General features: G+C 32.5%; 2 protein-coding genes across 2 annotated transcripts; one reads left to right on the forward strand and one right to left on the reverse strand.

Moving 5' to 3' along the window:
* Window positions 1-3,525: 3,525 nt before the first annotated feature.
* Window positions 3,526-4,394, reverse strand: LOC125056094. Its single transcript, XM_047659030.1, has one exon. It carries the CDS (start codon window positions 4,307-4,309, stop codon window positions 3,602-3,604), a length of 708 nt encoding a protein of 235 aa, XP_047514986.1. The 5' UTR covers window positions 4,310-4,394; the 3' UTR covers window positions 3,526-3,601.
* Window positions 4,395-4,756: 362 nt separating this feature from the next.
* LOC125056104 (TBC1 domain family member 20) lies at window positions 4,757-11,853 on the forward strand. Its single transcript, XM_047659042.1, has 8 exons — window positions 4,757-4,991; window positions 5,154-5,282; window positions 5,360-5,466; window positions 6,030-6,167; window positions 7,544-7,746; window positions 8,845-9,061; window positions 9,835-9,944; window positions 10,247-11,853. The coding sequence occupies exons 1-8, from the start codon at window positions 4,841-4,843 to the stop codon at window positions 10,443-10,445; spliced, it is 1,254 nt and encodes a 417-aa protein (XP_047514998.1). The 5' UTR covers window positions 4,757-4,840; the 3' UTR covers window positions 10,446-11,853.
* Window positions 11,854-13,308: the final 1,455 nt, after the last annotated feature.

Raw genomic sequence — 13,308 nt, forward strand, 5'->3', positions numbered from 1 at the left:
ATTTCGATGAATTAGTCAAGAAATCTCATCCAATGATTCCAATTGAATGTGTACTAATTACTATGAAAGAATATTATAAATAGCGAGCGACACAGTACGAGTATATATTATACACTGCAAAAAACGGACAGAATACCGTTCTATGTCGAAGAGGCGTTATATCTTACCATGGAAAAATTACCTCTACAAATAGTTTTTTTAAGGTTTTAAATCACATATTCCACAAAAGGATTTTGTGCTCAAAGCTTAAACAAAATCAAAATATCACCGTTATAATAATAATTAATTATATTTTTGCAGCGCACCACCACCACATTATGAAACCAGCTATCATTCCAGGTATTTCCAACTGTTCCGACTTAAGGGCCTTAAAGGTCGGCAACGCACTTAAAAACCTCCTGTTTTTGCGAGTGCCCATGAGCACCGGTAAATACTTAAAGTGCTCGTTTGCCTCCAGTGCCATAAAAAATCCTTCTTAATTTTCCATACTCAAATCAAGGCTGTTATACGGACGAGAAGAACTGGAAATTTCCGTCACCTACTTATATTCAAACTTTGTAGGGAGCAATGAGCCAAATCATAAAAATATCTATAGAGTATCATATATGTTGGTTATGTCCTATAGCATATAATATATGTAGTTGGACCGTTCTCGTGTTCGTTTTCTTTCGGTCATTGCACCGCAGCTAAAGGTTTATTTTTTCTTTATTAATATCATGTCTTGAATTGATCGATCGGAGATACATTGATATTTACGACCGTGAATAAATTTGGTATACTGTGAAATGGAGACAAATACATAAATTTGTTTATTTGTACGAGCGGTATTGATTTCTGGTAACGAGCTGGTATCTCGCTTGCTTGATTCGCTTCATCCTCTCCGGCACTTGACCGTACTACCAGCCACATTCTTATATGAATTAAATAAAACGATTTATTCCTCGAGTGAATGTTAAAATTAATGTATGTTCTCATACTAATCAAAAATAATAATATATATGAATACTGACATTTGATTATTTACAAATAAACAATATATTCATAATATTACGAATACTGGACAAAAGAAGAAAATTACAAATCGATTTATAATTAAAGTTTCGAAGCTTTCATTATAACCGGGGGTAAGTACAGTAATATGGAATTAAATATAAAACTAGCCTTCTATAATATCCACAACTGAGCGTTTTTTAAGGCAGCGTTGGCCACGCACCACCACTATGTGGAACGAGCTGCCCACCGAAGCATTTCCGAACCAATTCGACTTAGGGTCCTTTAGGGCTATGTGGGTATCTACTTAACATCAGGTGAGCCTCCTACCCGTTTTCCCCCTTTTCTATAAAAAAAAATAATTAGAGGCCAGTATGTCTTCGCATTCAATTATGGTAGGTACCCATATTTGTACCCAAAAAAGTTCTAGCATAGGCTCTGGCTGGGAATCCAACCCCATCACGGTCGCTTTTTTTATATCATAGTGGAGCAAACGAGCCTACGGGACGTCTAAAAAGTTAAGACATGGACACCCATTTTAGTGGGTGCGTTGGAGGTCGTCTCCCAGGTAAGCCCCCACCGGCCCCCACAGTTCGAGAGTTCGCAAAATAAAATATCTTGTGAAGCTGACCGTAGAAGACTTCCCTTTACGTAACGGGTAAGGAAACGTACAAGCCTATCGAAGGTACGCGGTACCTTACAGTGATTAAATAAAAGAAACGTACGCAAATAGATAATTATCAAAATTGTATAGGATGTTATTAAAAAATCTGTGTTATAGGTGTCCAATCATGTTTTGTTTATTCGTTTGGAGATTTTATTACGGAAGCAATAGTAATTAAGTTATGAAAACAAAGTTTCTAAAAATCTGCCAGGAAATTGTAATTATATTATTGCTATTCTGGCTTCTTAAAGATATTATGTCATTATTTACTTTATAGAAGTGCAAAGAACGGAACAGTTTAGATAAGATACTTAAAATTGGGAATTGAAAAGAGCGTGCGTCTCTCAATACTAAAGGTGTGCCTTTGAATTACGGTTGTGACCCTGGAGTTTACTTCTTTGTGTACATTTAACACATACGGAGAATATTATGTGCATGAGGAAACTGATATGACTTAGAAATTGACGGCGCATCCACTTGCCTATTAATAATTAATGATCAAGACATACAGATACAGAAATCTGAGGCCTAGATCAAGGTGTTTTACACTTCGTTACATTAATAGAAAAACAAATAACATAATAAAATTATAAGGGATGCAACGGGAGGCCTTATCGGCATCAAGCGATCACTTCCAGGCAACCCTAGTGAGGAAAAAAACTAAAAGAAATATGATGGGTAAACTTATAATGGCAGATGTGTCTACGTATCTGCGTTCCCAGCTCTATTAGCTAGGAAATTCTGCCAATATGGAAGCACCATGCCACAGGACGAAATTTAAAAAAAAATCATGTGTTTTAGATTTGCAATAACATATACTGTATATATAATGCTTACAGCTGTCCGGCTATTAAGGTAATTTATTTCATAGGTAACGTAACATATATCAAATTTAACTATAACGAAAGTATAATAATTATAATGTATTAAAGTTTAGGGGTGTGTCTGGCAGGGGGTGGCAACTGTCATACGACGAGATTTCTAAAGTTATCCCTAATAAAATATAAAAAATTGAGCTTTATACTTTAACTAATTTAAGGTTCTATTTTATATACATACCTGTTACTTGCCCAAGTAACCACAAATCACACTCTATAGACTCTGGACGTTCTTACCTGTGTAGGGGACATGCACAGAAAAACTTTTAGATTATATAAAATAACGAAGGTCTGGCCGTCGTGGGCTCTTGGTCTATTAGTATATTATTTCGTACTTTATTATAGTTATATTTTAAGTATACCTACTTTAGCATAAAATAAATTTTGACAAATATAAAATTAAAAATTATTTTTTCTTATTTTAGTTTGTAACGACGCCATTGTAGACCCCTAAACTGATATAAAGCTCACACTCGTGTTATGCGTTACATAAATACGCCTAAAGTTTATATTACCTGATACAGTAGGTTTTGACTAAAAGATAAATCTACTAAACGGTATGCCGTCATGTCCGGATGGGACATTTACAATAAGCGGACTGTTTCATAATTTTATTTTAGTTAAAATGATAATAGTTGTCTGCCGAGAATCGAAACTAGGATCTCTGGCTTACAGGCGTAGCCTCTAACTCTATGCCCTGCTTCTACTAGCGATAAATGTTCCAATTTTTTTTATTAGTCAAACGAGTATTATTGTGTACATGACTCGTGCTAGATATTTTCGTGATCGAAACACAAATTTAGAAACTATCATAATTTTGATAAAAACAATTGACTTTAAATTTAAGTGTGTGATTTTAATATTGTTTGAAGAACATAAGTTTATGTTATGTAGAGTGTTAGATTTAGACTCAATAATATGTTTCTCAGTAAAATATTCCTCAATAAGGCTGCGTGGTTCCGTAAATAGTCACTCAAGTAAGAATTGCTATCATATTTTAACAGGCGTTTATTTTTCTGAAAACTATTTGATGTCAAAACAAGATTCAAAAGCAAGAAAACAACAAATATTAAACGGAGTTTTTCGATTTATACGTTGACTCATCCCTCAATTTCTCAATATTATACAAACAGCTGCAACATGGGCAAAAATAGAGGCGGAAAAATCTTGCAATTTTTGATTTTGTGTCCAAATCAGTACAATTATTATTCTTTAAGAAATTTTTTCCCTCGATTTGACTGCATGATGTCATTAGAACTGTACTTTGATAGGAATAACTAGGTGATTTATATTCTTTCTTTACTTCTGATCCTTCCCAGGAAGACAACGGAAAAAGCATTTCTTCATGGATACTGTGTTTCGAATGCTGTGGCGACTGCAACATCAATGTTGCTAAGTTAACCATTGAAGAACTGTTTGTTTGGTGAAGGCCGTCACCAGGAATCGAGGTATTGTTGTTAATATTATTATCCAAACGCATCTTCATTCGCAAAACTGTTATGTCTGAATCACTCGGCCAAGATACAACATCGGGCAAAAGTGTTCGGCATGACTTTATTTTCTTTTGCAGTTTTTTAGAACGCTGCAGATCACATTTAGATCGAGACAGACCACTGTCCAAACTTTTAGCAATGTTTGCCGAAAGTGTACTCTCCGTATCGGACGGAAGACGAAATGAAACCTGGCGGGTGTTTATATTGCCAGAGGCTTTTTGTATTTCTATTACATCTTCAATTTCTCTTATTTTAGTTTTATCCGAAATTATTTGCAAATCCATTTTAATTATTTCCAAATGTTCATAGTTTTATTATTTTTTGTTTATAATTTATCGCGTTGGCTTATTTTTAGGACATTACCATAGATTATTGTCAAAATATATCAGTTGAAAATCAAACCATATAGATGCAATTAATAATATTAATCTATAACGTTTTATTGTTTTTGTATTATATACAAAACAATCATTACAATTTATAAACAAATTGGCAATTGGTTACTGTCACCTGTGTTCAGCCATGTTCATTATCATTTCAAATTACTCTTTAACTTTTTTAATGTTATAAAACGATAGTAAGTAAGATTAATATTCTCTTACCGTGTAAATATTCATATCATGTCTTTAAACACAAACAGCAGCTTATCTGTGGTGATCAAAACTCAACTGACAGTTCATATTGACACTAGTTAGTAGTTCATGACAAATCTGGATTAAAAATAAAAAAATATAGACGAAAATGTCAGCGGAATATTTGGGTTTGGGAGAAAGGATGGTGTAATGTTTTCGCTTGAATAATTAGTTATTTCCACAATGGATTCTTATGATTCTGATCCAGATAGTAGCGATAAATGTAATTTGAACGGTGATTGTTCGCCTTTATCGGATAAGTTACCAAACGACTTAAACCACACCAAAAATATTGATGACATAGCTACGCCTTCCGAACTTAATTTCGATCAGGGTATGTAGTGATATTTTAAATAATTTTAAGACTAGGGCGCATTTTAGTGAACTTAACAAGCTAAAGCCCTTGTAGTTTAAAATAAATGCATTAAATTTGTCGCTTTGATTCCATAAAGTAAAATTGGGTGAAAGGTGATATCTATATGCATATTTGTTTCAGAGTTTGCATTTGAGGACCCTGAAATAAAGGAGAAGAAGAAAGAAATAGAGGCATGTTTAGAAAATCCAGATGTTATTAATGTTAATCAATGGGAGACCTTTGCAAAGACGAAAGCAGGATTAATATCTGGTTTGTTGATTAAAATTTATAGTCACTAATTGCCATAAATGATAATATTTATATATAACTATTTAGGTGTTTTTCAGATGAGTATAGAAGAAAAATTTGGCCGTTACTAGTTGGTGTCACACAGGACGAGTTAACTGAACCACCTTCATTAGATGAGCTCTCTACACATCCTGAATATAATCAGGTATTATTGATAACTAACACATAACACACAAGTTTTTAACAGATTAAAAATTTATTAGGCCAATAGTATGTTTTGGTGTTAAGCTGTGCTGAACTATAAATAATTATATTCCGTAAAATTTTAGAGAAAAAAGATTAATTATATTGTTTAATGAAGGCTTAATTTAAATTTAGATTGATGATCATAAAATTAAGCACAGTGTTTTTCCTGTGCTTAATTTTATTGTATCAGATATCAAGAAATTTTTATTACATAAAAGTGTAATGTATGTTTTAAAAGTTAGAAGAAACTTTTATTATAATTTTAGAAAGCTGAGGCCAATATTACTTAGGCACTATATTCTAGAAATTAAGTTGGCCTGAATCATTAGCAGAACTTATTTTTAAAGTAATATTAAATGTAGCTAACATGCATAGTCAAAGTTAACTTAAAAAAAAATTATCATCATCACAAAGATCTATATTAATGCAAAATCCCTAATTAGGTAGGAGGGAGGGAGGGGTTTAATTAAACTGAATCAAACCTGCTTTCAGTTCACAATTTAACATTATTCATTGTTACAGGTTGTACTAGATGTAAATAGGTCATTGAAAAGGTTTCCTCCGGGCATTCCATATGAACAAAGAGTGGCCTTGCAGGACCAACTTACTGTACTCATTTTAAGGGTTATTATAAAGCACCCACATTTGAAATATTATCAGGTAATATTAACTAAATCACCTTCAAAATACTGCTTGTAATTGTCGTATTTTAAAGATTGTTTATTATACCAACCAAATTTTGCTGTTTTTGAAGTTATACTTCTTTTGGCACGTTAGGGAAAAATGATTAAAGTTTTATGATTCGTAACAAAAACCGACACGCTGAAAGTAAGCTGTAGTCATCATTAATATTTTGTGATATTTAAATAAACTTTATTTAACTAGTTAATGCGTTATAATAAAACTTTCCATGTATTAAATACTTTTTTCTATTGTTAGTGTCGTTTTTTCTACGAACATAGAATAAGATTTTAGAAAAGATTTTATCTTGTTATGCCAAAGAAGTATAACTTCCAATGTGTGTACATAAGTACACAAGTTTTTTTAACGTGGATGAGACATGAATCTCCGGAACCTTTTGTCATGCAAGTTTTTTAGAAAACAAAGTTTTGTTTTTGTTTTTTATATAAAATATTCTTTAAATTACACTAGCTGTGGAACAAGAAAGCAACAGTGGTGTATATCTTTAAACTGTTATTTTAAGTATCCTTTAAACTTGACATACAATTTTTGTCTCATAAAATGTATAGGTATAGGTTAGGTAATAGATTTTTTGAGGTAGAAATAAATAATAATAAGGCCACTATTGATAAAAATGTGTTTGTGGTTAAACAGAAAAAGTTATCACAACAAGTGCTATTGTTCTTTCATGTACTTGCAGTTATGAGTTCACAGCATTGATAACAATTGTGTTTATGTTGTACTACCTCAAGACTACTTTTACTGTTTCCTTAATGTTAGTTTCATGCTGATAAAATTTATGAGAATTTTTTTGAAAGATTTGTATTGAAGTAACTAAAAAAGTACTGAAACAATAACAAATATATTTTACGGTTAGAGTAGGTACTGCATTTTCATTACATATATATTAATGATATGATACATAAATATATTTGTAGTTGATTATTAAAAACAAAATCTGTTTTAAGTTGGTACAGACCGCTAGTAAAAATTGTATGTTTAGACTATATTTTTTATAAATTTTCTTAAAAATGGTTGATACAATGATATGTTTAGATTATTGAACTTAAAAAAATTCTTGTCATTTAAATTCAAATTACTTTAAATGTTATTATGATGAAGTGATTAGATTCTGTGTTGTCCTGTAGTTCTTCAATGAACACTTATGCAGTCCAAGACGAAAGTGCTGTCTCATGATATGTAGTTACCTTCATCATACAAACAGAGAAAACACTAGGCTAATAAACAGAGAAAATACTAGCTGATTATTGCCTTAATTTTGTTTGTATGGTCATGATGTCAAATCTAAACCTTTTTATCCATTTTAAATTGAAAGCATTCAATTAAATTTCCAGGGCTACCACGACGTAGCAATAACACTTCTTCTAGTGTGTGGTGACAGAGCGTCATTTCCCTTGCTATGTCGTCTGTCTTATGGCCCAAAGGCTCCCCTGGCTCCATTCATGCAACTAACAATGCAACCCACCCAGCATTTACTCAATTATATGCTCCCTGTCGTAAGGCGAGCTGATGATAGACTGGCTGAATGCTTGGACAAGTAAGTTAACTTTAAAGATATGGAAATAATATATTTTTGTAATTATTAGTTTTTATAGAATATTTTAAAAGAACATTAAAAAGTTTGCACAACCTTATCAGAAAATCTGGCTAAATCACATACTACAACCAAGTACATGCAAAAACCGTGAAACGTGTGTGTGTGTATAGCAACATAAAGTTTTATGTAGCTGCAATACACGAAGGCATTTTAAATACCAATAATATTGTTATGGTGTATGATATAGAACAATGACCTACTTATCAAGAAAATAACTGAAAAATGAAAAACTTAGACTTTAATATTTTGAATTAAATTAATGGTATTATAAAACAGGTAAAATTTTTTTCTGGAATATGACCCTATATGACAAAACGATTGAACCTATTTGATAATGCTTTTGTTTAAAAAATCAATATTGTAATTGAAAAAACAAACAAACAACAAAAACCCCTGACACAGGTATTTTTACTTAAAGTGACCCAAAATCTTGCACATTTAGGCTTAACTAGCCGTTTCCCGCCCGCTTTGTTGAGCGAATTAAAATAGGAAATAAATAAAATTTTATGTTTTATTATTTTTTTTTTCATATTTTTATTATTCTTCTTTTTCCTTCCTAACTTCCCGCTAAGAAAATTGAAAATTTTCGAAAATCGAGTTTTTAACAGATGTTGACGTTTTGAGGTTCTAGGAAGCCTCCCCGAATGTTTCCGCGGTGAAGGCCGTATGTATAAATTTTCATAAAAGTAAAATAGCAATAAAAAAAATGAAGGAACGTTGGAATTTAAAAAATAAATAGCCTTGAACCATCTAGGAAAAACTTCGCATCGAATGGCAGTAGTTTCATGTCGATACGATCAGTGGTTTAGGCGTGAATGAACCTCAAACGAATACCATTTTTCTTATATGTATATAGATAACACAATTTTACTATTTTTTATGTATTTTTCATTTGAAATAATTCCTAATAGCGATATCTAATAACGACCCCGACTGCAATACTGAGTTTTCGAAATTGGGTACAAAATCCCAATTTAATGAAGTCACAAAGTACCTTGGGACATTACTTTGTAAGAAGAAATATATTATCTCTTGCAGGTCCGGTGTAGGTACAATGTTTGCGCTACCCTGGTACCTTACCTGGTTCGGTCACAGCCTTAACCGATATAGCGATGTAGTAAGACTATATGACTACTTCCTGTGTGCACCGCCCTTATTTCCTGTTTACGTCACGGCAGCGATAGTCTTACATCGAGCTCCGCAAGTGTTCTCTTGTGATGCAGATATGGCGATGATGCACTGTCTTCTGTCTAGGGTATGTGACATTTGACAATTTACTAAGCCATTATTCTTTTTAATACCAGACTAATTATCTTATTGTATAGAGATATATTGAAGAGGCTCCAAAACAGCAGGACTGATTTGAAAAAATCTTTCAGTCTTAGAAAAGTTGAAACCCGATGTGAAAAAGACCAAAAAAAATGACATCGTCATTTAGCGTAGTACTTTAAGAAAAAATCGGTGTATAAATATATATATTACTAGCAGACTCGGCCAAGCGTTGCTGTGGCTATGGTTGTTATATGACGTAGTAGGACCACCATGCTTATATTGCCATTAAATTGTAGCTTATGTGAAACGTTGGTACTTTCAACACAGCGCCATCTGTTAGAATATTTATTTATACTTCATTGCCATAATACACATAATTATACATATAGAAAAAAACCAAAAAGTAAGTAGGTTACATAAGTTATTAGGCAACAGGCGGTAAAATGGTGACTGTCATAAAATTTGCAATAAATTAATATTGCAGGTATAAATTGAGATTTAAGCTATCTTTTAAGTTAAATCAAACTGCACACGGTGTGCAAATTTGATTGAAATCGGTTAAGTAGTTTAGGAGTCCATAGCGGACAAACAACGTGACGCGTAATTTACATATATTTAGATTTATTACGAGCCATAAGTACACTGGTTGCAAACAACGTAAACGGTTATAACTACTACACACAAGTACAATATTATTATATGAGTGATTATGATACAATACTTTAGCTTAAATTTATGATATGTGACATATTCCAGTTACCAGATGACTTACCATTTGAAGACATCCTGGTGGTAGCTCAGAAGTTGTATGAGAAGAATGATCCAAGTGATTTGGAATCAGAAGTTGCCGCTCTTGAGAGGAGAGAGTAAGTTTTAATACATGTAAATTGTATATATTTATAAAACCAGTGGAGATACAACCTTTTAGGCCTATTATATTCGTGATAATTATGTTTAGTTATAGATAAGTAGACTTTTGAGGTCTAAGGCACGTCGGTTTCCTCGCGATGTTTTCCTTCGCTGAGCGAGTATCAATAGATATATTAAAATGAATATTTTTAATACTGTTACGTGATAGTAGTTAAAATATGTTGAAGTTTGCCATCAAAACTATGCGTTTGTCATGTCTTTAGATGGACAAACTAAAAATTTGGTTTGTTATTCCCAGAGAGGAGCAGCGAAAAGTCGATGACGAGCGCATGCGTCGGCGTAGAGCGGGTCGTGTGGTGCCGTCTCCCTCTCTCCCGTATCGCCTCGCGAGATACCTCCCCGCGCCCCTCCGCCGCACCCCGCGACGCACGCTCTTGGCCCTCACGGCGGCCATCTTGGCGGTCTACGTTTACTACAAACCGGAATTGTTCAGGTAGCGGCACGCATATCAGTTTGTCCTTTTCGCACTGTGAACTAAAAAGAGAGATGGATACTTTTTTTGTCCTTTAAGAGAAATTTTGGGTATGGTGGGTAATGTTAGACTTTGTTAGATTGTGTTAATGTTTTAAGGAAATATAAATTTATTATTTTTCTAATACTTTCTTGCACAAAACACTATTAATCGTTTGAATTTTTAAGTGCTATATTGTTCCTATAAATCTTATGTTTTAATTTGTTTGTGATCGTATTCATTCCTTAAACTTAAGCGCTTTATCATCTCACGGTGCTTCACGTTGCTTGGACAAACTGATATTGATCCTTTGTGGATCGTATTGTATTAGTGTAAGGAAATTTAGGGGTGTAATAAAACCTATTTATTCGAGTAGTGTTTAAATATTGTATAGTACTGTGGTACCGTTTTGCACTTTTGTAGGCAAGTAGACAGCGTCTGTACATTACATAGATAGCATTTTAAATGTCAATTGTCAAATAATAGGCAGTGCTGGTAAAAAGTATTATACATTTACACTGTTAAGTGGCATGTTAATTATGCGAGTTTAGTGTTTATCGACGTGGTTATAAAATACAAGCAAGCAACATGAACAATGATTTGGGGAAATGTATTTAAAATCAATAAAAAAATCCTCATATATTTTGCATATGAAATAAAATAATGGGAGTCAAAGTAAATAAAGTAAACCAGAAGACCTTACTTATCGAAGGATACAGTTTTACACATCTAGCATCGTCTCAATCTGTCATTTTATACAGTTGTTTGAATAGGACAACAATTTGACATCAACACAATAAAGTCTAAGATTTTAAAAATGGCCAATAGGTAATCAAAGTCCCAATAAATAGAAAAATTGGCTTTCAAAGTAAATGAACTGTGTTTTTCTCTTCTTTTAATATAGTATAAATTAACAAAGCTTTTTGTGTCTTCCATGCAATTATTACTTTGATGACCGCCATTTTAAGATCAGGTGATTGTATCAGTTTAATTCTAAGTCTCCTTTCATAACAGCGTAAATACCATTTGTCAGAGACAAAATTTTACAGTACAGATTGATTTATTTTGGATAATTAAGGTATTGGTTTCAAAAATATCAAGAATAAATGTTCCCCAAATGTTGTACAACTTATTAAATTATTTATTGGATTTATAAAATTAATCATCACTAATGTGTTAAAATGTGATATTATTTAAATATTTTCGTTACATTTAAGCTGTCATGCGATAAAGCGATTCTCATTGTGTAAATATTATTTTAATGCATTAAGTTTTAATATGTTAATGTTCTAGAGTCTTTGGGTAATGTAGAATTTACAAAACGGTGTAGAATTAAAAAAAAAATGTAATCGAAAAACTGTTATTGTAAAGGTTGCATTATAATGTATATTGACGGTTGTGTTTTATTTTCTTTCGTCGCTGAAACTGGGAATACCATAATCATACCTTTTAATAAATACTCCTTAAGGACATTTCATAAGTGTCTAATACTATTTAGAATAATAAGTGTCTAATACTATTTAGACATAATAAGTGGCAAGTACAGAATACTATACCAGTGCTTCCCAATTTACAAACCTTAGCCTTTCTTAGATTATTATGACCCAAACACATAATTTTTAATATAAAATGTTATATAAAGAAACTTAAATGATAGGTTTTAGGAAGAAATCACTAGAAAATTGCTAACGAAACACAGTAAGCAAATTTTCTAAAGATACTGAAAAACCGAAATTCATATTTCAAATAATTTTAATGAACTTCCGAATAGCCCCCTTATCCATCAGATTGCCCCCCTGTGGGGCGTGAGCTCCATGTTGGGAAACACTGTTAAGTGTCAAATACTATTTAGACATTTCATATGAGCCAATACTATCTAGACATTTCATAAGTGTACTGTGTAAACAATCTTGCTTTATGGGCCCTGGTTTTCAGCGCGAGGGTTCTAGGTTCGAAGCCGGAAAACAATATTTAGATTAAACAGCCAATGAATTAAACATAACTGCGTTAATGAAATTCACGCTATATGATGTCATTTTTTTACAGGTTTCGTGATAGCGAAGAGTGATTAGAAATAAAAGTCAATATTTGTTTATATTTTTATTTGAGTTCCGTTAACACGATGATTTTAACTGACGTAATTATTAGTATGAAATATATTTTCATACAGATATTGGACGCAGGCGCTTTGAGATCTTGAGGACCGTAAAAGGATTTTTTGATTTCGTTATTGCGATGTAAAATTATGACAGTTCATGCTTCATGCATGGTCACGCGATTAAGGTACATAGCATCGTCATGCTTCATGCATGGTCACACGTTAAGGTACATCGCATCGTCATGCTTCATGCATGGTCACGTTATTAAGGTACATCATATCGACATGATCGTAGAACAATGTCGGATTTGAAAAAAATCCACTTTTTATCATATTTGGATACTGCTTTGACTAAATATTACAAATTAAAAAAATCCATGTGTTTTAAATTTCAAACTAATCAGTCGGTAAAGTGACGGATTCGATAGGTACGCTCATAGTTATTATTTTTATTTTGTTTCAAAACAAACCCTTTTGTTTGCTTGTATGCCAATTTTCATAATTACAGAATATGAATTAAAAAAGTTATGACAAAAACTAAAATGATTATATTATTTTGAAATGGCTGCCCTGTAAAGTTTACTATTTGTCAGATCTGTCACTATTCTACGACTATGACGATATGTTTACTAATTTGTTTTATAAGTAGCGGAACCTAAAAACACTTTCAAGGCCCTCAATTCAAATGTTAGTACATTTTCATGTTTAAAACGTCTGAGGTCCAACAGACAACAGTGCTCAATGGACTGGA

Source organism: Pieris napi, chromosome 14, assembly GCF_905475465.1.
Source record: "Pieris napi chromosome 14, ilPieNapi1.2, whole genome shotgun sequence".
Lineage (NCBI taxonomy): Eukaryota > Metazoa > Arthropoda > Insecta > Lepidoptera > Pieridae > Pieris > Pieris napi.

Bases quoted from the DNA above. Each gene is read 5' to 3' on its own strand.
- LOC125056094 (XM_047659030.1), bottom strand. From the start codon at position 4,309: ATGGATTTGCAAATAATTTCGGATAAAACTAAAATAAGAGAAATTGAA.
- LOC125056104 (XM_047659042.1), top strand. From the start codon at position 4,841: ATGGATTCTTATGATTCTGATCCAGATAGTAGCGATAAATGTAATTTG. The intron at 5,467-6,029 runs GTATTATTGATA...TCATTGTTACAG, and splicing joins CACATCCTGAATATAATCAG to GTTGTACTAGATGTAAATAG. The intron at 9,062-9,834 runs GTATGTGACATT...GACATATTCCAG, and splicing joins TGCACTGTCTTCTGTCTAGG to TTACCAGATGACTTACCATT.